Source organism: Bos javanicus, chromosome 22 (genome assembly GCF_032452875.1).
Source record: "Bos javanicus breed banteng chromosome 22, ARS-OSU_banteng_1.0, whole genome shotgun sequence".
In the NCBI taxonomy this organism is placed as follows: Eukaryota; Metazoa; Chordata; class Mammalia; order Artiodactyla; family Bovidae; genus Bos; species Bos javanicus.
In genome coordinates, this window is record NC_083889.1 from 47757119 (window position 1) to 47783471 (window position 26353).

The 26353-nt window shown below is 53.2% G+C and overlaps 1 protein-coding gene and 1 long non-coding RNA gene across 4 annotated transcripts in view; one reads left to right on the top strand and one right to left on the bottom strand.

Annotated features, from left to right (window-relative positions):
• Positions 1 to 23627, top strand: TKT (transketolase). The gene is made up of 14 exons (XM_061396683.1): positions 1 to 251; positions 9808 to 9925; positions 10732 to 10845; positions 11501 to 11598; positions 15487 to 15678; positions 17138 to 17256; positions 18582 to 18775; positions 19043 to 19207; positions 20342 to 20498; positions 20619 to 20749; positions 21359 to 21442; positions 21551 to 21644; positions 22242 to 22364; positions 23338 to 23627. The coding sequence occupies exons 1-14, from the start codon at positions 145 to 147 to the stop codon at positions 23511 to 23513; spliced, it is 1872 nt and encodes a 623-aa protein (XP_061252667.1). The 5' UTR covers positions 1 to 144; the 3' UTR covers positions 23514 to 23627.
• LOC133235320 (uncharacterized) overlaps positions 9923 to 26353 on the bottom strand; it is an 18644-nt gene continuing 2213 nt past the window's right edge. For 2 of the 3 annotated variants that reach the window (XR_009732532.1, XR_009732531.1), the window contains exons 3-5: positions 20261 to 25524; positions 10232 to 18575; positions 9923 to 10150 (exon numbers count right to left, since the gene is read on the bottom strand). This is a non-coding gene — a long non-coding RNA (uncharacterized LOC133235320). The remainder of the gene's footprint in view (positions 10151 to 10231; positions 18576 to 20260; positions 25525 to 26353) is intronic. The other variant, XR_009732533.1, reaches the window with a different exon arrangement.

Here is a 26353-nt window from a genome sequence, read left to right on the forward strand (position 1 = left end):
GCCCCGCGGGCGGCTCCGGGGATTCTTAACGCGCCGGCTAGCGGCCTCAGGCCTCCGCCGCTGCTTGCATCTCCGCAGCCCTGCGTCTTAGCTTTCCCGTCTGCGTCCTCTGCCTCGCCACCCGCCCGTTCGCCTGGCTGCGCCATGGAGGCCTACCATAAGCCTGATCAGCAGAAGCTGCAGGCCCTGAAGGACACGGCCAACCGCCTGCGTATCAGCTCCATCCAAGCCACCACGGCGGCCGGATCGGGGTGAGTTGGGACGCTGGGCGGCGGCGCCGGCGTGCGGGCACGTCGGCTCCGTGTGGCGCTGCACAGTGCCACCACGGAGGAGGCGCCAGGGCTGGGGGTGGGGGGCGCGATCTCATGGTGGAGTGCGCGCCTGGGAGGTTCTGACCGGAGGATCCGACCGGAGGATCCTTCCTCCGCGCCGGTCCTCCGCCTGGCTTCCGTCCGCTGGGGCCCGGCTCTCTGAGCGCCTTAGGCCGGCTCGGCCCCTCCTTCCCCTCCGCTCTAAGGCGCAAGAGACGCGCTCGGCACTACGGAAACCTCTCGGCCGCCGTGCCCAGAGAGCCACCATTAGCGCGCTCTCGCCGAGAGCCAGGCCCTGTGCTTGGGATCTGCACACGCGGCCCCTGGACCCTTTACCCCCTGGTAATTGATAACCTTCCACCCACACGTGAGGAAACCGAGGCTCCGAGTTTGTCAGTTGGCCGGGATCGGGCGCAGCGAGAGCTGAAATTTGAACCGGCTCTGCCCGAGACGAGAGCGCCTGTTTTAATACCTCATCTTGCTGGGAAGCCTGGGGCCCTGCCCTTGTCCCTACCTCAAACTACCCGTCCCTGTCGCCACCTCACATTCCTGTTAAGAATCAAATTCCTAAAAAAAAAAAAAAAAAGAATCAAATTCCTGCCACCTTGGGTTTGGAGCGAGAGTGCTGCGACTCCAGGGGAGTAAGGGTGAGGAGGGAGGTGGCCACGTGGATGCAGAGCCGTTGCATACCTTGTGAACTGAAGGTCTTAAGTGAGATCTCCTCTGGGGCGGGGACAGGAGGAGGGGATGGGCTGGAGGAAGGGAGGTTTGAAAGGCTTAGAGAACCGAGAACCAAGTCTCAGGGCTTGCGGTGAACATGCAGGGCCAGCCTCCACATGCATTTTCCTCAAGACAGGCCCATCCCCCAACGCTCTTTCCCGCCAGCCCTTGTGGCTCAGAGGCGGAGAAAGGCTGCTGTCCATCTCAGGGAGCCTTCTCTGAAGGTGGCCAGTTGGCAGGGACAGTAATGATAATCGGTCACTGTGTAGCTGGAGGCGTCCGCTGGGGTACTTAAGAAAGTCAACCAGTGAGTCACTTCAGAGCCTGTTTCCTCCTCCGTAAAATGGGAACAATAGTAGCTCCTACACAACTCTGTGGTTTCCAGGATTCCAGCCCTTTTGGGGCTTGGGACCAGGCTGCCCAGACAGCATTTCATGATTGGTTCATGAAATAATTTTGAAGTCTGGGTGGCGGATGGTTTCCAGGGACCTTCCCAGATTAAGTCTGTAGAACAAAGACAAGATTCTACCTTCTGGCTAATTTCATACAGGATATATATATATTTTAATTGAAGGATAATTGCTTTACAAAATTTTGTTCTCTATCAAGCCTCAACATAAATCAGCCATCAGTTCAGTTGCTCAGATGTGTCTGACTCTCTGTGACCCCATTACCACGGCACACCAGGCCTCCCTGTCCATCACCAACTCCGGGGGTTTACCCAAACTCATGTCCATTGAGTCGGTGATGCCATCCAACCATCTCATCCTCTGTCATCCCCTTCTCCTCCTGCCCTCAGTCCTTCCCAGCACCAGGGTCTTTTCAAATGAGTCAGCTCTTTGCATCAGGTGGCCAAAGTATTGGAGTTTCAGCTTTAGCATCAGTCCTTCCAATGAACACCCAGGACTGATCTCCTTTAGGATGGACTGGTTGGATCTCCTTGCAGTCCAAGGGACTCTCAAGAGTCTTCTCCAACACCACAGTTCAACGAAAGCATCGATTCTTTGGCGCTCAGCTTTCTTTATAGTCCAACTCTCACATCCATACATGACCAATGGAAAAACCATAGCCTTGACTAGACGGACCTTTGTTGACAAAGCAACGTCTCTGCTTTTTAATACGCTATCTAGGTTGGTCATAACTTTCCTTCCAAGGAGTAAGCGTCTTTTAATTTCATGGCTGCCATCACCATCTGCAGTGATTTTGGAACCCAGAAAAATAAAGTCAGCCACTGTTTCCACTGTTTCCCCATCTATTTGCATTGAAGTGATGGGACCCGATGCCATAGGTATACATATATCCCTTCCTGTTTGACCCTCCCTCCCATCTGCCTCCCCATCCCACCCCTCTAGGTTGATACAGAGCCCCTGTTTGAGTTTCCTGAGCTATACAGGAAATTCCCATTGGCTATCTATTTTACATGTGGTAATGTAAGTTTCCATGTTACTCTTTCCATACATCTCACCCTCTCCTAGGAAATGTTTTTAGTGAGTAAATCCTAAGCTCCAGTGAGGGGCTCATGTTACCAGGAAGACTTCTTGGACAGGTTGGAAGCACCAGGCCAGAGAATGGAGAGAAACTGGAAAGGGTGGAGACCAGGCTCAGTGATGGGCATCTCAGGCATTTGAAGCTACTTGCAGAGAAATGAAACAAATATTTACAACTTGAGGTGGGGGGCTCCCAAAGGGAGAGGGTGTGTCTAGTGGGACTCCTGCCTGGGTCTTTGTTAGATAGTTAAACTCTGATTTCTACAAGGAAAAGATAACTGGATTTGGCAACTGAGTTACAGGCAGGTTTATATTGTAATGCCTGAAGGAGGAACTCACTGAACTCAAAGTGTCCATTTACAAAGAGAAAAAAAGTGAAAGATACAGTGATTCCTGGGAGTTGTGAGCAAGCCCAAAAGATTCAGGAAAGAAGTACTTAGAGAAACATGCCTCAAGACAAAAAAAAAAAAAAAAGAAATACTTAGAAAACTGAATTTTCAGAAGGAAGTAACATTACTATGTAACCTCTGTCAAAAGAGATTTTGAAAGGCATGTGCCAAGAGTTGTGTGTGCAAAAAAAAAAAAAAAAAAACCCCAATAAAGGAAGCCTTGAACAGGCCTCCAAGATGTTTGTTTTGAGGCAGTTCCTCATGAGTGGATGAGCTTTGCAAAGTGAAGGTGCAGCTTTGAGGCCTTGCTGCTGCTGCTAAGTCGCTTCAGTCGTGTCCGACTCTGTGCGACCTCATAGATGGCAGCCCACCAGGCTCCCCCATCCCTGGGCGCTGTGCAGTCATGGTCAAGGTGACCATCCTGCCAGGCTGTCTCCTTCCTAGGGAAGCTTACATCCCTGGTGATGCAAACAGCACTCTGACCAAAAGTCTTTTCATGGTCACTGCACATGCTGGATTGATAGTGGGTCAGTGAGGACCATGGGGTCCTGATATCTTGGTAGCTTTCCCCTTTGTCTGCCATCACTGGGCAAGTGACAGTGAACCTCCCCAGGCCTGGTAAGTGTGGACACTGGCCTCTGTGTCGTGGAGCTGAGGGACGGCCTGCATAGAGGACTCATTGTGCAGCAGCCAAGGCTGCTCCAGGTCACCTCGCTCTCCCTCCATGTGCCGCAGGAGCTGTGGCAGCCGTGGCAAGGGTCCAACTCACCCAGTCTTTAAAAGATGGTACTCAGGGACTTCCCTGGTGGTCCAGTGGATAAGACATAGAGCTCCCAATGCAGGGAACCTGGGTTCGATCCCTCGTCAGGGAACTAGATCCCACATGCTGCAAAAAAGACCTGGTGCAGCGCCCCCCCACCCTCCACCAAAAAAAAGGTGACACTCAGTGGCCTTGTCAGAGGGGCCCTGACTGCTAAGGCTCTTGGTGGAGATTTCGTAGTTCTCACCAACCACGCTAGACTCACAGTATCCAAACAGTGCTAAGTATTATCTGAGGACGCCATTAGAGTCAGACCTGAATCTGAAGGCTCAGGCTGTGCTTAGAGGTCCCCAGGGCTCTGACCCACAGTGTTGGGCTGGGTACTCCGGAACAGAAGGTCTGGCCAGGCCTGGCTGGTGGGCACAGAGAGACAAGAATCTCACCGTAGCTGTGTGCTGAGAGACTGTGCCTTTGTTGAAAAGACCCTGTTCCGTCTGAGGCCTCAGTTTCCCCATCTCTAAAGAAGTTCACAGCTAGGTGGTTTTCAAGCTGGGTTTCTTGAGAGCAGGGCCGGGGGACCAGAATGAGTGAGCTCTGGGGTCCTGCCACCACCTGTTGTGGGTTTCATGTCCTGAGGAGTGTCCCTGTGACCTTAAAGTGGCTGAAAGTGCATCCTTGCCACCCAGCTCTGGTGATTAGGGACTTGGAGTGCTCAGAGGGCCCCTGTGGGCCCAGCCTATCTCGGCAGAGAACTGCTGCCCAGGCCTTGTCCAACTGGTCTGTCTTCACCCCAGCTCGGCCCTGACTGAGGCAAGAACAAGCCTGTTGGGATTACCCCAGCAGCAAGCAGTATGTCCCAACTCCCTGTGAGGACACCTGGCTGTCGTGCAGCGACTCTGTTCTCTGCCCCTGAGCTCAGCAGCGCTGGTGGGAAGTGCTTCCTGAAGCTGAGAACCCGGTGCACCTAGTTAGGGTCTCCTGGCTTCCCGTGAGCTGATGACACTGTGGCCCCTGGGCCACCTCTCTCTGACCCCTCCCTGGACTTGGCCTCTGTAGGTGGGTCTGTTGTCTCTAGAGCCCAGTCCCACAGCACCGACAACTCCCTTATTGTGCACAGGACCCAGCTGCCTGCCCTGGATGCTGGGTCCTTCTGCCGACTCTTCTGCAGTACTTTTTCCCTGAGCAGTGAGGTCAAGTCCACTCCACGATGTGGGCTTGCAGGAGCTGGTAGCATGTGGAGCTGGCTGATGGGAGCCTGCACTGTTTGACCTCCTTGCTCAGAAGTCAGTTGCACCCATGGCCTTGGCTGTAATCTCTAAGGACTGCACAACTGGGTAAGGGAGTGTGGCCTCTCCAGAACTTCCTCATCTGGACCCTGAGCACCTTCTTCCTTTTAAACACCACCCTTTTACAGCTCTAGTGAGGTATAATTTTCATCTCATGGCATTCTTAGTGTACGGTTCAGTGGCTTCTAGTAGATTTAATGTATTGACAGTGAGTTATTAATGCAGTGAGTTTTAGTGAACTTACCACTTCCCATTTTAACTCTTCTGGATATTTCATATAAATGGGGTCCTACAGAATGAGGTCTTTGAGGGTCTGGCTTTTTTCAGTTAGCACAATGTTTGGAAGGTCGTTATGTTGTAGCAGGTAGTGAACGTACTTTGTTTTTATTGCTGGATAGTCAGGTGTTTGGATAAACTACATTTTGTTTATCTGTTCATTCTTACTCTTAGCATTTTGCTTTTCTCCTGGCTCTTCTGATGGTAGACTGCAACCTTGGGCAAGGCACTTACTTTCTGTGGACCTCAGTGGTCTTATCCTCAAATGAGGAGGTTAGATTTCATATCTGATATTTTTAGAGCTAGGATTTTACTGAGCAGTTGCCATTTTTTTATGCACTGTGCCAGGCTCTTTACACACAAAAACTACCTCATTCAGATTCTGCTATATCTCCATTTTACATGGAGGAAACTGAGGCTCAGAGAGTTCACATCCCTGGGGTCTTAGAGCCTTGGCACATTTATTTGTGCACCGTTTGTGCCAGATGCTCTTCAGGCCCGAGGCTACTACAGTGAAAAGGCTCAATCTGAGGTGTGGAGGCAGGCTTCTCGGGCAGGAGCCACCCTTCATGGTTCCTGGAACAGGAAGAACAAGGATGGCTTCTAAGGTTTGCTTCTGCCTTGGCATCCTAGGATTCCCTCCTGAGTTGTTGTTGTTTTTTTTAACATATGCCTAAAAAAAGTATAACTGATGTACATATTATAAATAATGAGCCTGGTAGAATACCTTCCACCAGGCCTAAGAACGAGGATATTACAGGGCTTTAGAACCTACTGGGTGTCTTTCCCTCCTCATAGAAAGAGGGTTCCCCCAAGAAAGAGCTATACCCTGAGTTTTGCATTTTATTATTTTCCTTTTAGTATAAGTTCATAAACAGTATGGTCTTCCCTGGTAGAGATCTGTCTGCAGTGAGCTTTGTTCACGTGTCGTATTTGTGAGATTTTATTGAGATTGCTGCATAGTGTTCCAGAAACATGTTGTCATCAAATACCTTCTCGATAGACATGAAGGTAGCTTTCAGATCTGCTCATTGCACGTTTCACTGTGGATGTGGTCTTAGAAGTGGAGATGCTGGGCCTTAGGGAATGTGCGTTTATAGCTGTTGATTTGCTCTTTTTAATAGTTAAAAGATTACTTAGATTTTCTCTCTTCCTGAGTCAGTTTTGGCAAATCATTTTCTCCTAGACATTTTCCTGTTTCCAAATGTATTTGTATCAGGTTGTTTGGAGCATTTTATCATCTGTTCTTGTGCCCTTCCCTCCACTTCTAATAGCACCCTTTCCTTTTTCTGGATCCTGCCGTAACAGAAGTTAGCTAAACGTTTCATCTTTTTTTTTCTTTTCCGAAGAGCTGACTGTTGGCTTTGATTTTTAAAAATCGTACATTTGCTTCATATTTGATAAATTTCTGTTTTTATCTTTCTACTCTCTTTGAGCTCAGTGCATTTTTTAACTTTTTAGGTTGGACCTTCACTGTTGGGTTTTCAACTCACATTTCTTACTTTTTCCTTCAGGAACTTAGTTTTTTGTTCATAACAGATTATTTTTCTTCCTGTTTTGAGGCATGAGAGAGGCTGTGGCCGTGCCCACTGCCCTGGTTTGTTCAATTTTTTGAGGTCTTGAGGTATGTGTCGGGCAGGGAGGAGGGCCATCATGGCACCTGGCAGTATTACCTCTTGATAATGGAGCGGAGCCCAGCCAGAGGGCTGAGGGATCTTCTCTGCGTTTTTTCTGTAGGAAAACCTGTGAGCAGGCAGAGAGTGCTGAATAGAAGGGGGAAGAGAGAAGGGAACATCTAGAAGGTGTGTCTTCCCCTGGGGTGGGTGGAGAGGGCTTTGGGAGACTTACTTAGGCCCAGCTCCCTCACACCACCTTCATAGACTGAGCTAATTGGCAATAAGTAGACAGGTTTTAGAACAACCTTGTAACTCCCATGCATCACAAAGAGTTGCTTAGTAGATAAAGTTCCCTGCAGCTGCCCACCCTGTCCCTGCCCTTCCCCATTTCTGCTGCTGCTGCTAAGTTGCTTCAGTCATGTCCGACTCTGGGCAACCCCATGGACTGCAGCCTACTGGGCTCCTCCGTTCTTGGGATTTTCCAGGCAAGAGTACTGGAGTGGGGTGCCCTCGCCTTCTCCATCTCTAGCCACTTTGTATTCATAGATGTGTCCTGAGCAACATGGGAGGTAGGCCCCCTCAACCATAGTTGTCCCCCCAGGGCAGGCTGCAGTTGCTGGGGAAACACAGGTCTTCAGGCCCCAGAGTCTGTACACTGGAGCTCCTCTACTAAGTTGAGCCTAAGTCTCCCATGAGTTTGGCAGAGCCCCATCTCAGTCCACAGCTTTCTTCCCTCCTGCCTGCCCCATGGTCAGCAGAGGGTCTCAGTCCCAGCCTGCTGATGAGTGGGGGCGCTGTTGAAGACCAGAGCGTGGCATCTGGTCTTCCAGCAGATGCTGATGGTGACCTGGGCACTTTGAGTTCACTGTCTTAGTTCCTTGACTGTGGATGTCCCCACGTAGCATCCCATTTACAAGTGAGGAAGCTGAGCCTCATGGGGCTGAAGCACAAGCTGAAGCCACACAGCCGCAGTGGCCCATATCCCCACTGTGGGACACATCTCGGGGAATTCCCTGAAAGCTCTGGGGTGGGGGGTGGGCAGACGCCTGGACCCTAAGCACCCCTTACTCTGTATGTTTTTATTTGGCAGGTATGAAGGTAGGGCCAGCAGTGTGTCCATCATGCAGGCTTTCTTCTTTGTGATCCCATGGACTTAACCTGTCAGACTCCTCTGTCCATGGAATTCTCCAGGCAAGAGTACTGGAGTGGGTTGCCATTTCCTTCTCCATTTCCTGATTTGGTGGTGACTATATAGGCACATAGATCTGAACTAAACGCTTAGAATGACTGAATTAACACTTAGAATGAATGCATTTTATAGTGTGTAAACTAAATTTCAATAAAATTGATTTTAAAAAAGAAGGGATCTTCCCGACCCAGGGATTGAACCCAGGTCTCCTGCATTGCAGGCAGATTCTTTACCAACTGAGCTACTAGGGAAGCCTGGTTAAAATCGAGTACTTTTCAGTTTTTGGCCCAGGCGGGCATGCCTTTGCCATGCACAGAAGGTGCTTTTGCCAGGCCTTTATCCCTGGAGCCCCTTCCTGGAAACCACTGATGGGCAGGAGAGGCTGAGCCCTGTCCTGTGCCTGCCTTCTGTCTCTTGGAGCAGTTTGGCCTGCTGTCCACCTGCATCCTTCCCCCACTGTTCTCCTCACAGGATCTTGACTTTTGAAAGAGGGTTCCTCAGGGATGAAGCTGCTCTCGGAGGGCGGGGAAGGCAGGAGGTCAGCCTGGCTGGTGTTGACTAGGGTGTCCATCTGTCCCCCCTTGCCCCGCTGAATTCTGTGCTAGGGACAAGGGAAGCTGGGTTCCTGCCAGGCAGGGAAGAGGTTTCTCGTTCACATTTCCTCACCTCCCTCTTTCAGGTCTAGTGTCTTTCCCCATGACCCAGGAGTTCGTAGAAGTGGTTAAGTATAAGACAACTGTGTGCTGGGGATGTGGCTACTAAACCAGCATGGACAGTTCCGGGTTTCTCTACTAATGTGTCTGCTCTGGGAGTGACTCACCCCTAACCCGTGCGGGGAGCCGGCTGCAGGGAGGGGGGAGGCCCACGTGAACTCCAGATGGTGCATGTGCCCTTGGGTTTGGCAGTGGGCATGTTGCAGTGTGGAGGGGGCAGCTGGGAGACACGTGCCCTGAGGCTGACTTTGTAATCAGACTGTGGACCAGAGGGCTTCAGGAATTATAGCATGTCCTGCCAGGAACCCTGGGGGCTGGGACTGAATCAACCAAGTGGGTCCTGAGAAACCTGAATAAGTCTCATCTCTAAGATGTACTGTCTCTAGCTAAGTCCTCTGCCTGGTCGCCATTCAAGTAAGTATACGGTGAATAGAATGAGAGCCTAATAAGGGCAGCCCCCTTGATCCCACCAGGAAGGACAGGCTCTTGGCTACTGTCGGCCCCACCCCAGGTCTTGTCTCAGGCAGAGGAATTTTTATTTTTATTTTTTTAGGATTGTATTCTTTGTAGAAGATACGAGATTGCTTTTGCCTTTTCAGTTCTGTACAAAAGCATGGTTTCTGGTGCTATACCAGCCCTCAGAATGCCCATTAAAAGGCTGCTGAGTAGCCCAGTGATGCTCTTGGAGAGCCTAAAGCCCCGGTTGCCAGACTACCCACCCTATGGGTGGAGTCTACTGGAAGTCTCAGTCCATTAACCTCTGACTATGGCCATTGGGGCCCTGGATCTGTGAGGGCCATGGAGGCCAAGTTGCCCTGACAGGTGGGCAGAGTCCTGGGCAGTCCCACTGGGATTTAGCTCAATGGTCCTAGAGGGGCTACCGCAGTCTCCTGGGCCCCTCCTCCTCCATGTCTCTGAGGGTGCAACCCCCATGCAGCCCTCCCAGGGCCCAGATCACGTGGCTCCTTGACACCTGCACCCCCAGCGCTCGGGCGTGGTGAGCCCTGAGGCCAGGGGTCTGGGCCGTGACCCACATGTGCATGTCTCTCCTGGGCCACAGCCACCCCACGTCATGCTGCAGCGCTGCTGAGATCATGGCTGTCCTCTTCTTCCACACCATGCGCTACAAGGCCCTGGATCCCCGGAACCCTCACAACGACCGCTTTGTTCTCTCCAAGGTAGGAGGCCAGCCCCCCACCCTTCACGTGGGCCTGGGTGGGCCCTGCAACGTCGAGAAGGAGACCTGCCTCCCTGATGTAAGCCCAGCTTTTTGCCACCCTTCCTCACCCCAGGCTCCTTCTCCACCTGCCCCACCCGGCCCGGCCCCCTCTTGCTCTGTACTGACCCTGCTGGTAAAGTTTAAGAAATAAATGACTGAATTAGTAAGAGAGAATGGAAATGATCTTGGGAGTTCCACTCCTCTTTGGTGTTGACTGGCAGGACTGGAGTCCAGGTCTGGGGTACAGCTTGGTGGCTTTCTGCACCCGTCTCTGCTGAGCCAATACCCAGGCCATGCTCACTCCCTCAGGAGTGGGGGTGCCCTGCAACAGTTTGGGATGGGGAGCCCTGATCGCCCCCCCGACCCCACGCACCACATGAGAGCCACAGCCGCAAGCCATGCCACGAACACCCCAAATCCACCAATACCCAGGCCTGGCTCCGTGGTCTTTGGTCTCTCGAGGCAGGCATGAGAGCTTAGAAGTCTGTCCAAGTCGGCTCACATGCCAGAACCCAGGGATTAGGGTGACCGGCTGCCTGCTGGGGTTTTGGCCTCCGCAGCCTCACAGCTGTGTTCCGCCTGCACCTGTCCTAGACTCCGCTCGGCCTTGACTGTGGGAACCTCGGGCTAGAGAAGGATGAAGGGAGGGGAAGTGGCCTTTGCTTGCTTCCTTCTCTGAAAGGGATATCCTGGCCGGCAGGCTCGGCCAGGCCATGGCGGGAACAGCTCCTCATCTGACCTCTCCCCATGGTCCGTCCCCTGCAGGGCCATGCGGCACCCATCCTGTATGCCGTCTGGGCTGAAGCTGGCTTCCTGCCGGAGTCAGAGCTGCTGAATCTGAGGAAGATCAGCTCCGACTTGGACGGGCACCCTGTCCCGGTAAGTCCACCTCACCAGGAGCCCTGCAGGCCTCTGCCTCCATTTCCTATTTCTCAAGGCTTGTGGGAAGAGGGACTGAGGAACTGAGGATGTTAGAGAGCAGAGGAAGAAGTGGGTGCTTGGGCAACACTGTTTACCCCAAGCTTATGCTGAAGTCTGAGGCCTTTAAAGCCCCAACCTAGGGTGCTCTGGGCTGACTGCCAGGAGGGCCTTTCCCCAGCACCAAAAACCAGCTTCCCTCCCCACCTGGGCCTCCTTGGCCATGTAGACATGGCTTGGGAGATGAGGTGCACTAAGGGGGTGGCAGCCGGATACTGGTGATATCCAAGGAAGGGGCCCAGTGTGTTCCTTAGAGGGTACCATGAAAACTGTCACATCCCATCGGGGCCAGCCACTAACGCTAAATATTCAGTTTTGTCCTGAGTTCTCCCACCCGCTTCACAAGGTGGGCTCTTTTACAGGTGAGGGAACAGATTCAGTCCATGGCCTGAGGTCACACAGCTCCCTGTGGACTGAGCTGGTATTTGAACCACACCCACAATTACTGCTGCAGGGAGAGTGGGAAATCATGCCCCCTGGGTCTGGGTGGGGCAAGGATCCTGGGAGGCACTTCCAGGAAACATTGCCTGTGGTAACTGAAGCCCTGTCATGACAGAAACAAGCTTTCACCGATGTGGCCACTGGCTCCCTGGGCCAGGGCCTTGGAGCCGCTTGCGGGATGGCCTACACAGGCAAATACTTCGACAAAGCCAGGTAATGTGCCCACTCCCCAACCCCACCCACAGTGGTTTGGTGGGTGGTCCTGGGGGCCCTGTTTCACTCTCCGCCCCCAAGCACCTCCTTGCCTGACGGAGACTAAGTAGAAACTGTGTAATTAACTGTGCATGCATGGTGTGAGGCTAGTACCAGGGCTAGCCTCCTTTTAAGATGAAGAAATCGGCTCAGAGGAATGAAGGGGTGTGCCCACAGTCCCTGGAGAGTGGCCAGCAGGGCCCGCTTTGCGTCTAAGGCTGCATGCTCTTTGGCCAGAATGCTTTGACTCATGAGTTTCCTTGTTGCCCTCTTGAGCCCAGCTCCTGGAGCCCGGAAGTTTTAGGAGGCCCCATCCCACAATGCCTGACTGGGTGCCACAAACCTAGGCCTGAGCCACTTAGCCTTACCTCAGGAAAGGAGTAGATGGTGTGCTCTGGGGAATTCTGGGCCTCCCTGAGCCCCACCTGTCAGTCAGGGAAGCAATGAAGCCTGGAGAGGTTGGTCTGTAGGGAGTGAGCAGCCTGGTCAGAGCTTTGCTGCTCTAGCACCCGGGCAGTTTGGGGGAGATGCCCCTTGAGGCAGGTTTCAGCCACAAGGCTGTCCACCATGGCCTGCAGACAAGTCTCTGCTGTGGAGGGGAGGAATGTTGGCTACAGGCTGTCAAGGTGGTTTCTGCATTCCTTTACCCTTTGGGGCTCTGTACTCTGCTCAGAGCTTTCTAGGGTTTCACTTTGATAAGCCCCATGGGCTGGGTGGTGACATGCGCACAGCTGTCCCTCCACACAGATGAGGAAACAGAAGTAAGATGTTTGCCTTGTGGTGGAGGCAGCCTTTTGAACCCAGGGTGTGCATCCAGAGTCCGTATTCAGGGTCCCTAAGGCTGCTCTGAGGTGCCCGAGGGAAGCACAGGAGAGTCAGGGGGCCCTGCGAGTGGGAAGCTTCCCAGAGGAGAGGCTGAGGGAGCCTGGCCTGCAGGTGGCAGGTGGCTGCAGGGAGCCTGACTGGATGCTGCACCTCAGTGAGCATCTACTTTTTCAGGGGAAGCTGCTGAGACAGTTTTCTCCAGGAGGTAGACTGGGGCTCTGAGGTCTTCCAGACTCAGGCCGGTGTCAACTGACTGCACAGCCTCCTTGGCTGGGCTCTGGGTCCAGGCTCAGCCACACCCAGACGTGATGCACTGTGAAGTGAAGAAGGTCGCAAAGAATGGGATGTGTGTTTAAGAGTATTTTATTTGGCTCAGAACCAGAGTTGTGAGTTAATTATTCTCTACAGTTGGTTGAAATAATTGCTCGTGAAGGGTCATTTCCTGACCCTTAACATAATGGGAGAAGCCAGTGTAGGGAGAAGGGGTTTAGCGTGGTTCTCGGCAGCCAGGGTTGGCTAAGGCTGAGGGGTCGAGGGAATGATCAGGCTGTGCCAGCTGCCAGGGTTCCTGATAGAGCAGATCCAGCCTCCAGTCCAGTCTGTGCAGCCAGCAGCCGGGGAGCACACATCTAGCTGGCTCTTTCCCATTTCTCCCTCTCTCTCTTTTTTTGGCTGCACTCTGCAGCTTGTGGGATCTTAGTTCCCTGACCAGGCATCAAACCTGGGGCCCCGGGCGAGACGGTGGAGTCCTGACTACTGGCTCACCAGGGAATTTCCCCATTTCTCTTTTAAATAATTTTGGGGGGGGATTATAAAATACGTACTAATCTGAAACACAGGAATGCATTAAAAAGAAATGAACATTTTCCCTATTCTTAACCCCCTACCCCCATTTCAACCTTCCTAACAACAATGCATTCTATTCCCTCCGTGTTACTGTGAGAAGGAACTTACAGATTCATCATCCTAGTATTTATACACTTTCACCTAATGCTTTCTGGGAAAATCTGAACATTTCCTCACGCATCATGCACTGTCAAGAGCTAGTTTTAATGCCCATTCTGTTTCATGGGGATGCTATAACGCGTTTAGACAGTCATTTGTTGTTGGATATTTGGGGTGGTTTCCCAACTCCTGCAACAAATATTGGCCCTCTCATTAGGGTTTCTTCATGGTCGTTCAGGACTGTGGGTATTTGCAACTTCCTCCCCAAATCTAACAGCTTTAGGCAATACACAGCCTCAGGGTTAGCCCCAGCTTCTGCTGGGCACCCTTTTCTCCTTTCCAGTCCAGTGTCTCCCCAGGCTGCCCTCCTGACCTGAATCTGAGGTTGTGCTGTGACTCCACTCTTGGCCCCAGTTCAACTTCCTTGGAAGTGGGTGTGGAGTTGGGAGGGTCACTGATCGTCTTCCCTGGAATCCCTTTCTGGAGAAGTCAAGTTCCCTGCTGGCCTCTCTGCTCAGCCCCATCAGACTGGTCATTTAGGGGAGCGGCTGTGCAGGACCCCCTGTTCCTGGTGGAGGAACCAGTGGCCTGGCCCACTGGAGGCCGCAGAAGGGAAGATACAGGCCTGAAAGGGCATGGAGAGGATGAAGGAACTCTCTGTGACCTGGAGGCCTGCAGTGGTGCTGAGTCATGCTGACAGCACCACGGCTGGCCCCGCCTCTTCTCCAGCTCCTCCTGCCTTGGCCCTGCAACAGGGAGGCATGGAGGCCCGACTCGCTCAGCAGCAGGCAGGCTGTGTCCTCTCTGACCCATCCAGGCATCAGCCTCACTTCCTGGTTTCACACAGTTGACACTGAGCAGGCGAGTGGGGGGTCTCCACATCCTGGCGCTCCTTCTGCTACATGCAAATCCTAGTCAGCAAGGACTGGGCAGTCAGGCCCAGGTTTGAATCCCCACTCAGCTGCCCAGCTGATCTTGACAAGTCCCTCAGCCTTTGAGCCTGTTTCCTTATCTGTGTGTGTTTTTTTGGAATAACAACTGCACTTACCTTATTGTGGGGCTTACCTTCATAAGGGGCTTCCCTTGTGGCTCAGCTGGGAAAGAATGCACCTGCAAAGCGGGAGACCTGGGTTCGATCCCTAGGTTGGGAAGAGGAGAAGGGAAAGGCTACCCACTCCAGTATTCTGGCCTGGAGAATTCCATGGATTGTATAGTCCACAGGGTGGCAAAGACTCGGACACGACTGAGCGACTTTCACTTTACCTTCTTGAGAGGGTTACTCAGTGCTAAGCACAGTTAAGGGGTGGGAGGTGGGGTCAAGGTCTCTGGGTTGCTCTCCCTGCCTCCAGCCTCACTCTTGGCTCCACCCTCCCCAGGGAAGGTGGAAATATTTCTATTTCTGGGTAATTTATCCCAACCTCATTGCCCTTTATACTGTGTCATACTGCCTTTGGAGAATCATGGCTACCTGGGTTGAGGGCAGGAGATGGCCCCTGGAGGGGCAGAAAGCCTAAGCCCAGCTCTAGTCTTGAGCAAAAACCAGTCCCAGAATCTTGGGAGAAGCCCATCCTGGGAGGCAGCTGCCCCCAACGGTGATCTTGGCCTTTAAGCCCCTTGGGAGTGCTCATCTTCACCTGAAGCCTGCCTCTAGAGTGCTGCCTGGTGTGCATCACAGGGGGCCTCTCCAGCCCACCTCCTCCGAGCAGAAGGTCTCCTGTCCCTCTGGCCTGCCCAGTGAGTCCCAGGGCTCCCCCAGCAGTCCTGGCTCAAGTTGGGGTGGAGAGAGGCGGGTGCACCCCTGTAGTGGGCGGCTCCCACCCAGTGTGAGTGGTTAGCCCCCATGAATCTCACTGTTTTCTTCATGCCCTAACAACTCCTGATTGTCTGGATCTTATCGGCCAGATGGCTGTCTGGAGCTCTTTTCTTGGCAGCCAGTACTACTTTCTGGAGCTCCTGACAGTTTCCATCGCAGCCCTTTCCTCACTGGGTGTGGACTTGGGTTTGGCACAGCCGTTGCATGTCCCAGAGGGAGAGGCCAGGGGCACAGGGACAGCCTCTAACCCGCCCCCCCATCCACAGCTACCGGGTCTATTGCATGCTGGGAGATGGGGAGCTGTCAGAGGGCTCCGTGTGGGAGGCCATGGCCTTCGCCAGCATCTACAAGCTGGACAACCTTGTCGCCATCCTTGACATCAACCGCCTGGGCCAGAGTGACCCTGCCCCGCTGCAGCACCAGATGGACATCTACCAGAAGCGCTGCGAGGCCTTCGGGTATGTATGGGCCAGTGACCTGAGGACCCTCATAGCGAAGGAGACCTCTTATGCCAGGAGCTTTGTAGGTACAGGGGCTGAGCTGGAGGTTAAGCCGCATTTTGATGCAGCCTCCCTTCAGGGTTTGACTCACTTGGCATTTGGGCTTAAAGGGGCCGCCTTGGCCAGTGCCACGGGTTTGTGGGCTGAGACGCAGCTCTGAGTTCCTGTATTTGCACATTGGTGTGATGGTTCTCAGAGCTTCCACGTGATGCAATCTCATACATCCTCACTTTGTTCTTCAGTGAGAAGGCAGGAGGTGCACAGTGTAGACCGGGTTCACTCAGTACATCAGTCCACTGGTCACCTACGACCAGCCAGCCTGGGGAGGAGGAGCAGGCCCTTCTCCTAGGGAAATGGGAGATAAGATTTCCAGATCTCTCCCCTTGGCCTCAGAGTCACCTATTACAAAGCAAGGAGGTCTGTCTGGGTGGGTGGCATCCAGAGGGGCCCCCACCTTGATGTCCTTCCCCTGCCCCAGGTACCAGCTGCTCTGCAGTTGGGCTCTGAGGGCCCTGGGCCTCTAAGGCCACCCTTCAGAGATGAACTGATGGCCAGGGAAGGTGGAGGTGGAGTTGCAGTACCCGGTCACATAGATACAGGGCTGTTACCTCTTTTGTGACCTTATAGAGGGAGAAAATGTAGAGAGGAAAGATTTCTCTGGATGAAGGAAGAAACAGAGCCACAAAATGCCTCAGGGACACACCTCCCGAAAACCACATGGACCTGGGGACTTAGAGAATAACCCTGGCAGTGTCCTTGGGTCTGTGACTATAACCTTGTGACTATGGAACCAGATTCCTTAAGTCCTGGCTCCATCACTTAACTTGCTTTTGTGACCTTGGGCAGGTTGCTCCACCTTCAGTATCTCAGTTTACTTGTCTATAAAATGGGGACAACAACAGGCTTAAGTGGGTTGACAGGTGCTCGGCTCAGTAAGTGTGAGCTGCCACTTCTATTACTATTAATCTGCCAAAAAGAATTCCAGAAAGGACTGGCTGAAAGGGAAAGTTTCCTTCTGGATGTTTGACAACATAGCTTGTTTTATACAAGTTTCTAACACTGCATCCAGCAGCCATGGAAAGGTCAGCTTAAAAAATTCATCAAAAATCTAGTAGTAGATTCCAAACTCAGCGCATTGTCCCAAGAGCAGCTTTCAGTAGGAAATGAATAGCTCAGGAATGAAAGACAATAAGTACACCAGGCTTTGTGTTACTTAGGAGAGAGGAGGAAGGTCTGTCCAAAGGCAAACAAGAGGAAGTAAAACAATGTGAAAAGAGAAAATTAAACCCAAATTGGAAACAGGCAGGTTTGAGCCATCCCAGCTCCTCCAGGTCCTTTCATGCAGTGGAAGGAGGGCAGGCCTTTCCCTGGACCCTTGTCAGGGCCCTTGCCCCTCATACCCTCTCTCTGTTCCCAGTTGGAACGCTGTCATCGTAGATGGGCACAGCGTGGAGGAACTGTGCAAGGCCTTCGGGCAGGTGAAGAACCAGCCAACAGCCATCATTGCCAAGACCTTCAAGGGCCGAGGCATCACAGGTCTGTACGTGAGCCTTCCACCCCTGCCCTGCCCGGGACTGGGCCCTGCAGCTGACTTTAGAGCTGGAGGTTTTGGGGGGTACCACTGAAGAGCCTGCCCCTTGATTGCTCAGTGGAGTGTACCCAGTCTGGGGAAGGAGGTGCAGGAGACTCGGTGGGCAGGGTGGCTGAGCTGGGATTTAGGACCCTGGCCTATGGGGGTCATGTATAGGCAGGAGGACTTTGAGAGGCCTCTGGGTAAGGAGAAAGGACACTCTCTGGCTGGCATTTGCAGAGCGAACTTGGCAGCTCCAGCTGTCTGCCCTGAGCCGAAGGGCTGAGGCAGGGAGCCCCAGGAGAGCTTGGGGAGACCTAGATTCTCCCCTCAGAGGCGGGCAGGGTACCCCTCATGCAATGGAAAAGGGATTCCAGAGGCTTGTGCAGGTGGGTTGCCCAGGAGGGTCTGGAAGATAGTTCCTGAGCTGAGCCTGAGAGCTCTGCAGGCATTAAGTCCCTCCCTAGCACCCAACCATGGGTTCCAGACCCTTGTTTGGGGCTAGGATGGCCATTGCCGATTGTAAAGAAGGGAAGATGGGACTAGAAGTGGCCAGGAACCTGACTACGGAGTCTGGCATTAAGAGAGCTAACTGCAGACCCTGGGCTGGCTTCATGCATTGTGCCCAGATGGCCCCCTGCCCACCAGGGGTCACATCCCTCTCTGCCTGTGTGGACTTGGGGCAGATGAGGACATTTCACTGGAATCTGGGGAGAGGTGTGCAGCCCTCTGAGCCTCTGGGATACTGTCGCAGCCTCAGTGCTGCTGACACTCACCCTTAGGTGTTACCACTACGGCTCCTGGGGGCGGCCTGAGTCCTTGGCTCTCCCTGGGCTGTGGTGACATCTGAGGTGACTGAGAGGAGAGGGGTACTAAGCCTCACTGGCTCTCCTACACAGCAAGGCACCATGGCAGGGGGTGACTTTTGGCAGTGCTGACCCTGCCCTGGTCCTCAGCTTCCCTCCCAACTTCTTCAACAGAGTGTGATTTCTGCAGCAGACCCCATTCTCTGCAAGCTTGGGCTGGGGAGGTGACGCAGAGAACGGGTTGGGCCAGCATGCCAGCAACATTCGTCTAGCCACACATGCCCCCTCCCACTGGAAGCTCCTAGAGGCCTGGGCTGCCACTCAGTAGGGACCTGCAGTTGAGCACTGGTCAACACAGTCCTCTCCTTACCCTCTGTGGTGGTGGCCTGCCCTCACATGGAGGGCCGGGCCCCCCAAGCAGCTTCCTGGTCCCCTGGGAGCTGTCACCTTACCTGTCCCTCTCTCCTCCAACGTTGTACCTGTAGGGATAGAAGATAAGGAGTCTTGGCATGGGAAGCCCCTCCCCAAAAATATGGCCGATCAGATCATCCAGGAAATCTCCGGTCAGATCCAGAGCAAGAAGAAGATCCTGGCGACCCCCCCAGAGGAGGACGCCCCCTCAGTGGACATCACCAACATCCGAATGCCCACCCCGCCCAACTACAAAGTTGGGGACAAGGTACCCAGTTGAGCCTCCAATTTTCTGGACTGACTAGGCTGGAGTGGCAACAGTACTCATTTCCGGAGAGTGGGCCCAAGAGAGAGAAGAGAGGTTAGTTCAGGGGGAGGAGGAACCCTGAGATGTTGCTCCTGGAGTTATTTACTTTTCTGTCCCTATATTTTATCCCTTTTCTCCCTGGTGGAAGCTGTGGCCCAGGGGCTGAGCAGGGCTCCAGGCCTCATGCCTCCTAAGGTGCTCAGCCTACCCACTCTTTCCTCCCCACAGATAGCTACCCGCAAGGCCTACGGACAGGCCCTGGCCAAGCTGGGTCATGCCAGCAACCGCATCATTGCCCTGGATGGGGACACCAAGAACTCCACCTTCTCAGAACTCTTCAAAAAGGAGCACCCGGACCGTTTCATTGAGTGTTACATTGCTGAGCAGAACATGGTAGGTAGAGCTGGGGTCTGTGGGGTGTGGGGGCAGGGCCGAAGCTATATCGGCATGCTGGTCCTTGACCCAGCATGGACCCATGACCTCAAGTGACTGGTGGGCGAGGGGTGATGTGACACCCAAGGGCTGGGTGAGTGGAAACGGGATGCTGCACGCCAGCCAGGCATTCTGCTGGATGGGCTTTCTCTGGGGGTAAAGGTCTCTGCAGATGGAAGGGCAGGCACAGCCAGGAGGCTGGTAGTTTTAGCAAAGGCTACTGAACTCTTATACACAAGGCTCTGGCCCTTGCCACCCTGCGGGATACAGAGATGAGAGTTTGGTGGACCGCTACCATGTGCATGGTTGTATTCACAAGTCCATGTCAGGAACTGTGGTTGTTAAATAAGGAACAATGTTTTGTCCAGTTTTTCAAAATATTCGCTCCTTTCTGCAGAGGAGCCCTGCAGGGCCTGCAGGCCCCTAAGAGCTGGGAGCTTCCGCCCCCTGGTGGCCACTTGGCTCTATTGCACCCAACATTCTTCTCTTAATACCTGAACTGGAAGTTGTCTCTGGCTTCTGGCCTTGGCAGCTAGAAGATCCAGATTAAACTGGTGGGGTGTGGAGAGGGTGGGGGCTGGGGAGGCCCCAGGTGTGCTGGGGAAGGAGGGCTCATGTCACCTGGTGGATTTCATAACTATGGAGGTGGTGCCAATTTGGAACTGATGCCTGCACTCAGTGCTACTAGGCCAGGATTTGGGGCCTGGAGTTTACGGAGCTTAGGGGTGCAAGGGCTTGTCTTTGCAGAGGCCTTGGGGAAACAGGGAGATGGTGTTGGGGGGGGCGGCTTGCATGGGCCTGGGAGGGATGAACCATCCATGCCCCAGCTGACTAGCTTCTCTGTGAAAGGCTTTGCTTACTGCTAGAAAAGTATTCCCCAGGAGGGTGATTTTTTTTGAGAAATGGTTATATCAGTTCAAAGGAGTCTGGAAACAGACTGGAGTTCCTAGGTGCACCAGATGACTTGCATGAGAGGAGGAGAATTAACAGTTAGTAGGATGACAAAACACTCACCTCCCAGGAGGTGGCCCTGAGAGGTCCTGGGCTTCCTGGCCACCTCTCCCTCGGCACTGACTCCATCTGCTCTGTCCCCAGGTGAGCATCGCCGTGGGCTGTGCCACACGCGACAGGACGGTACCCTTCTGCAGCACCTTCGCAGCCTTCTTTACACGGGCCTTCGACCAGATTCGCATGGCAGCCATCTCCGAGAGCAACATCAACCTCTGCGGCTCCCACTGCGGCGTGTCCATTGGTGAGTAGAGCTGGGGTGCTTACACCTGTGACGTCCTCAGACTTCTGGAGCAGGGTGTAGGGCCAGGATTCCATTACATGCATGGGGTCTTACATTGACATATCCTTTCCCACACCCTAGGAGAAGACGGGCCCTCCCAGATGGCCCTGGAAGATCTGGCCATGTTTCGGTCTATCCCCACGTCAACTGTCTTTTACCCAAGTGATGGGGTGGCTACGGAGAAGGCAGTAGAATTAGCAGCCAATACAAAGGTGGGTCATGTGACTTCTTTCTTCAGCTGCAGCTAGCCCTTCCCTAGAGAAACAGGAGGGGAGGCCAGCATGCCAGCCCAGAGCTGCTCATTTGCTGCCTCAGAATGGGTATCTTCTGAGTTTGCACTGGTGGTGTAGCTTGGAGGAGTTAGACCAGGAAAAATGAAATACACACCACCCTTCCTGCTATGTGACAGACATTGCTAATTGATCACTGCGCTCTTTGCCCATTTGAGCATCCCAGCAGCTCCTGGGATACTGCAATCCAGCTCCCTGCCTCCATTCTGGAAGTTGAGGCTTATCTGCCCTCCCTGAGTTGGATTCTCCAAAACAGAATGAACTGAGTCCTGACCAAGAGCCACCTGCTGTTGACCAGACAGCCCCCACATGGTTCTCGTCCTCTGTCTGAGGACAGGGACTGAGGCACAGCACTTGGGTAGGGGCAGCCCTTCCTGGAAGCTAGTCTACCTGATAGAGACTCTTCTATCTGGGACTTGGGGCTGGCTCTCACACAAGAGGAGAGAGGCACATGCTGCAGAGGAAAGACTCCTGCCCTTGAGATTAGATGTCCTACATCCTAAAATCCTTCGTTATTCTGTTTCATTCCAGGGTATCTGCTTCATCCGGACCAGCCGCCCAGAAAATGCCATCATCTACAACAACAATGAAGATTTCCAAATCGGACAAGCCAAGGTCAGTTGCAGTTTATGCGCCAGTGAGACCCCGTAGAGTGAACCCAAGGTCGGGACCCACCCCAGGCCACCAGTTTCTGAGCCTCACTGGCCCCCATGTTGCCCCCAGGTGGTCCTGAAGAACAAGGATGACCAGGTGACTGTGATTGGTGCCGGGGTGACCCTGCACGAGGCTTTGGCAGCTGCTGACCTGCTGAAGAGAGGTAAGGAAGGTGGGACCCGCAAAGTCTTAGACAGGGCACTGACTGCAGACCAGGTCTTGGGGGTGAGGAAGAATCTCATCTAATTAAATGATGAGAATATTAATAAAAGCCAGACTTGGAGCCCTTATTGTGTGCCCAGCATGGTGACTAGATCAGAAGCCCTGGGGCCTGACCACAGGACTTAAATCTACTTAGCTGGCCTTTAAGTATGTTATTCAGCATCACTGTGCCTTACCTTACCTCAGGGCAGACTCTTGGAATGTCCCTCTGGCTTCCTCTTTAGCTTGAAAAGCATCTTTGATGGAGTTTCCTGACACTCCAAATGCCAACATCCTGCAGCCCAGGGCAGGAGGGGAGCGGAGGGGTGCTCCTCATCTTCCTGGAGACCAGTTGCTCCCAAATCAGGCCAGGCAGGCTCCCAGGTGGAGGGGTGGGTGGCAGAGGACATGGCATCACAGGTCAACAGAGGAGGGGGTGAGCTATTAGGGGTGGGTAGCTACGTGACGGGCTCCCTCCCCGGGCGCTCATCCAAGGCCCTAAAGGGCAGACCCACAGCGCCCAGCTCCTTTGCCTAACCCCCTTCTTCTCCCCTCACAGAGAAGATCAACATTCGCGTGTTGGACCCTTTCACCATCAAGCCCCTGGATAAGAAGCTCATTCTTGACAGTGCCCGTGCTACCAAGGGCAGGATCCTGACTGTGGAGGACCACTACTATGAAGGTGAGAGAGCCAGGGGCACACGGCTGGACATCCAGCCCCAGGAGGGCAGCTGCAGCCCAGGAAACCAGAGCAGCTGGCACTTGGTTTCCTATTAGACCTCAGGCTGGGGTTGTGGACCAGTGAACTCAATGGCTGGAATGGCTCCTTGGATCCCTGCCCGATCCAGGAAACCTACAAGGGTTCCAGCCTTGCTGAGAGCACATGGTGGTTATGTCCCTGAAGTTCTTGAAAGTTAAGGCTGTTGGGGAGAATCGAGCTGGGAAAGCGACACAAATATCAGACTTGTGTGTGTGTGTTTGCTTAGTTGCTTCAGTTGTGTCTGACTCCGCGAACCCATGGACTGTAGCCCACCAGACTCCTCTGTTGATGGGGTTCTCTGGGCAGAAATACTGGAGTGGGTTGCCATTTCCTCCTTCAGGGGATCTTCCCATCCTGACCCAGGTATCGAACCTGGGTCTTCTGCATTGTAGGCAGATTCTTTACCACTGAGCCACCTGGAGAAGGGAATGCCAATCCACTCCAGTATTCTTGCCTGAAGAATTCAATGGACAGAGGAGCCTGGCGAGCTGCAGTCCCTGGGGTTGCAAAGAGTCCGACATGACTGAGTGACTAACACACATCTGGGAAGCTTTTATCAGTTCTTCACAAGGCCATCTTCTACACGCCATTCCTCCCCTGGGGAAGAGATAGGCTTAGACCCTGAAGTCAAGTGCATACGTTCAATGGTTGATGCCCAGAGAATGGTGTTAAAAGTGATTCAGAGGCCATATTTGGGCTTATGGGGAAAAAAAGTGCTGTGATTGACGTCTGGTCTGGTTACAGGCGTGGGGCAGGGTGGAGTATATGCCCGTCCCACATCCTTAGGAAAGGGGATAAACTCAGACTGATTCGGGGCTGGGGGCAACTAGGGGTGATCTGCCCACCACTCCCCCTGAGGCTGCATCCCCTTACTCACCTCCTTTCCTTTGACCAGGTGGCATAGGTGAGGCAGTGGCCTCTGCAGTTGTGGGAGAGCCTGGCGTCACTGTCACCCGCCTGGCAGTCAGCCAGGTGCCCAGAAGCGGGAAACCAGCGGAGCTGCTGAAGATGTTTGGCATTGACAGGGATGCCATCGCGCAGGCCGTGCGGGGCCTGGTGACCAGGGCCTAGGGAGGGTGTGGGTATGGTGTGGCAGTGAGTTCTACACATTCCTGAGATCCTGGCAAAGGTGCTCAAAAGATGTACTGAGAAGAGTCATAAAATATATGTTTTGAGAAAAATGAATTGGCTCCCGAAATGTTTCTTCTTGGATGTGAATGCAGCCGGTGCTGGTTCCGAGGAAGAAGGCTAGAGGGAAAGGTGGGGAGCTTGGTGCACTTGGGAGGTTCTGGACCACGACCTGGGGAGGCCCCTCATCTGCCCCCCACTGTCAGCGCTGTTGCTACCTCTCAGGCACCACCTTCCAGCCCAGAGGCAGAAACCCTCAGCCTCGGCTGGCTTTACAATCTAAGCCCTGTCAACCCCAGAGAAGCAGAGGGATATAGGGCAGCTCCTGGGGAAGAAGGTGCTTCTCAGGTTGGCATCAGAACTGCAAGTGGCAGAAAAAAACAAAAAGCTCTCCCCCAGCACCGCAGACCAGCTCTCCTCAATTCCAAGTGCGCAGAACTCCCTTCAACTTGTGAAAATGCCTTGCCTGTGGGGCCAGGGACTCTACTGTCCAGGAGCTTCTGTGCAGGCCTGAGCTCCCAGGACCACCGCTGATTTCTCCCTTGCTCCCTGGGCTCAGCTGGGGTAGTCCTTGTTGTGCTTAGCCACGCTGTCATGCCCAACTCTTTGCGACCTTTTTGGGCTGTAGCTCACTAGGCTACTCTGTCCATGGCGTTTTTCAGGCAAGAATACTGGAGTGGGTTGCCATTTCCTCCTCCAGGGAGTCTTCCCAACCCAGAGATTGAACCCTCGTCTCCTTGTTGCCTTTGCAGGCGGATTCTTTATCTGCTGAGCCATCAGGGAAGTCCTTGCTTATAACCAAATGTATAGAATCTTATTCTGACCTAGAACAAACTGATGCCAGGGAAAGAGGGCTGGGTACTCCTAGCCACTGGCGGGGTTCCCAGGAAATCCGTAGAGTCTTCGGGGAGATGAGACATTCGCAGGCATGTCCATTTGTCCACCTAACAATTTGGACAGTATGAACCAAGTCACCCACATTTAGCAAGCTGCTGCTCACAGGTACTCAGCCAGGTTTGGCTGGGCCAGGGGCTGTGTGCCTACCTTTGATACCAATTCCAGAGGGTGCCAGGAAGAGCAGGGGTAGAGAAGAGCCCTGGGCCAGGGCTTGTCTGCCTGCTGGCACCAACTAGAGGTGACTTAAAACACTAGAAGAAGCCAAAGTCAGGGTGAATACCAGGGAGGTTGGCACCAAGCACCATAGGAAGCCCACATGGGTAGAGGGAGGAGGGGAACAGACAAGCCCTCTCTTCTTGCCTGCCCAATGGGGTGGGGGAAGAAGATAGTTCTCAGCCAGAACTCTGGATCCTGATGTAACCATGGTGCCCCTTTTATTGAATATAAACCGTAGAAGAAAAGTAAGGAAATCCATGGTAGTCTGCAAAGCCGAGCCTGGGGACAGGGAGCTAGAGGGGTGGGTGCCACCTGGTGGTCATCCCTGGTATTGTGATGCTTGGAATGGCTCCCCAAGGTAGGGCTGAAAATGGGAGTGGGGCAGCGGTTGTCCCAGGACTGGGGCAGCAGCCAGTCAGGAAGGGTGAGGAGTGGGGAGTGAAGGTGATACGGCCTAACACCTGCAAGCCAGCGCTTTATGTGTACATATCTATGTGGCATTTGCAAGGGATTATCCCCATCTTTCAGAAGACAACTGAGACTCAAATGAGACAGCAGTTACCCCAGCACAGTAAAGGGCAGAGCTGGGATTGGAAGCTACATCTCTCTGACTCCAGAAGCCCCGACATCTGTACCCTACTACCCCTCGGCCCCCTTGGAGAAGGGTCTTGGGTCCTGCAGGACTATGACCATGGGGAATGTGGAGGGAGTAGCCTGAAGCTCAGATTCTGTCATCTGTCAGCAAAGCCACCTGTGGTCCTTGGGGCCTAAGGCCCATGCAGAGAAGTTTCCAGAAGCAAACGATGAGACTTTCCTGGTGGTCCAGTAGTTAAGAATCAGCCTGCCAATGCAAGGGACACAGGTTCAATCCCTGAGAAGATCCCACATGCTTTGGACCCACTAAGCCCACGCACCACGACTACGAAGCCCGTGTGCCTACGTCCATGCTCCGCAACAGGGGAGGCCACCACAGCTAGAGAAAGCCCTCTCAGTCAAGAAGACCCACCACAGCCAAAAATAATATATATATATTTTAAGCAGAAGGAGGGGAACAGAAATTCATCCAGAGGTCACTGACCACCCCCTAACACACACTCAGGCCAAGGGTGGTGGAAACCCAGAGCCCCCATTCTTTATCCAGGTCTCGCTGCAAAAAAAAAAGAGCAACAGAGTTTCCAACACTGGCAAACGTTTTTCCCCAGAAAAGGTCTTTCTGCCTCAGTCCTCAAAATACCAAGGATGAGTTTATTAGTACGTAAGTCGTACACAGCCCATTTTTATGTTGCTTTCAGATCTTAACATGCAGTTTTTTTCACACATTTTCACGGGGGTAGGAGGAAGCCAATCAGAGTTTTAACAAAAACGTCCTATCTGTATGTGGCACCTTAAATTCAAGACGTTTGCACCTCTGCTCCCCCATGCCCAAAAGACTGAGAAAACCACCACCCAGTTCAGAACTGGATGAGTAGTTTTTTGTTGCTATTGTTTTATACCATTGCTCACTCTCTCTTTTTATAAATTTAATTTATTTATTTGGTTGCACCAGGTCTTAGTTGAGGCATGTGGGATCTAGTTCCCTGATCAGGGATTGAACTCTGGCCCCCTGCATTGGCAGCGTGGATTCTTAGCCACTGAACTGCCAGTGAAGTCCCTGGATGAGCAGGTCTATC

What these genes read in the sequence shown, in the direction of transcription:
- TKT (XM_061396683.1), top strand. Translation starts at nt 145, where the DNA reads ATGGAGGCCTACCATAAGCCTGATCAGCAGAAGCTGCAGGCCCTGAAG. An exon ending in TGGACGGGCACCCTGTCCCG is followed by an intron (nt 10,846 to 11,500) that starts GTAAGTCCACCT and finishes CTGTCATGACAG; the next exon opens with AAACAAGCTTTCACCGATGT. An exon ending in AATTAGCAGCCAATACAAAG is followed by an intron (nt 20,750 to 21,358) that starts GTGGGTCATGTG and finishes GTTTCATTCCAG; the next exon opens with GGTATCTGCTTCATCCGGAC.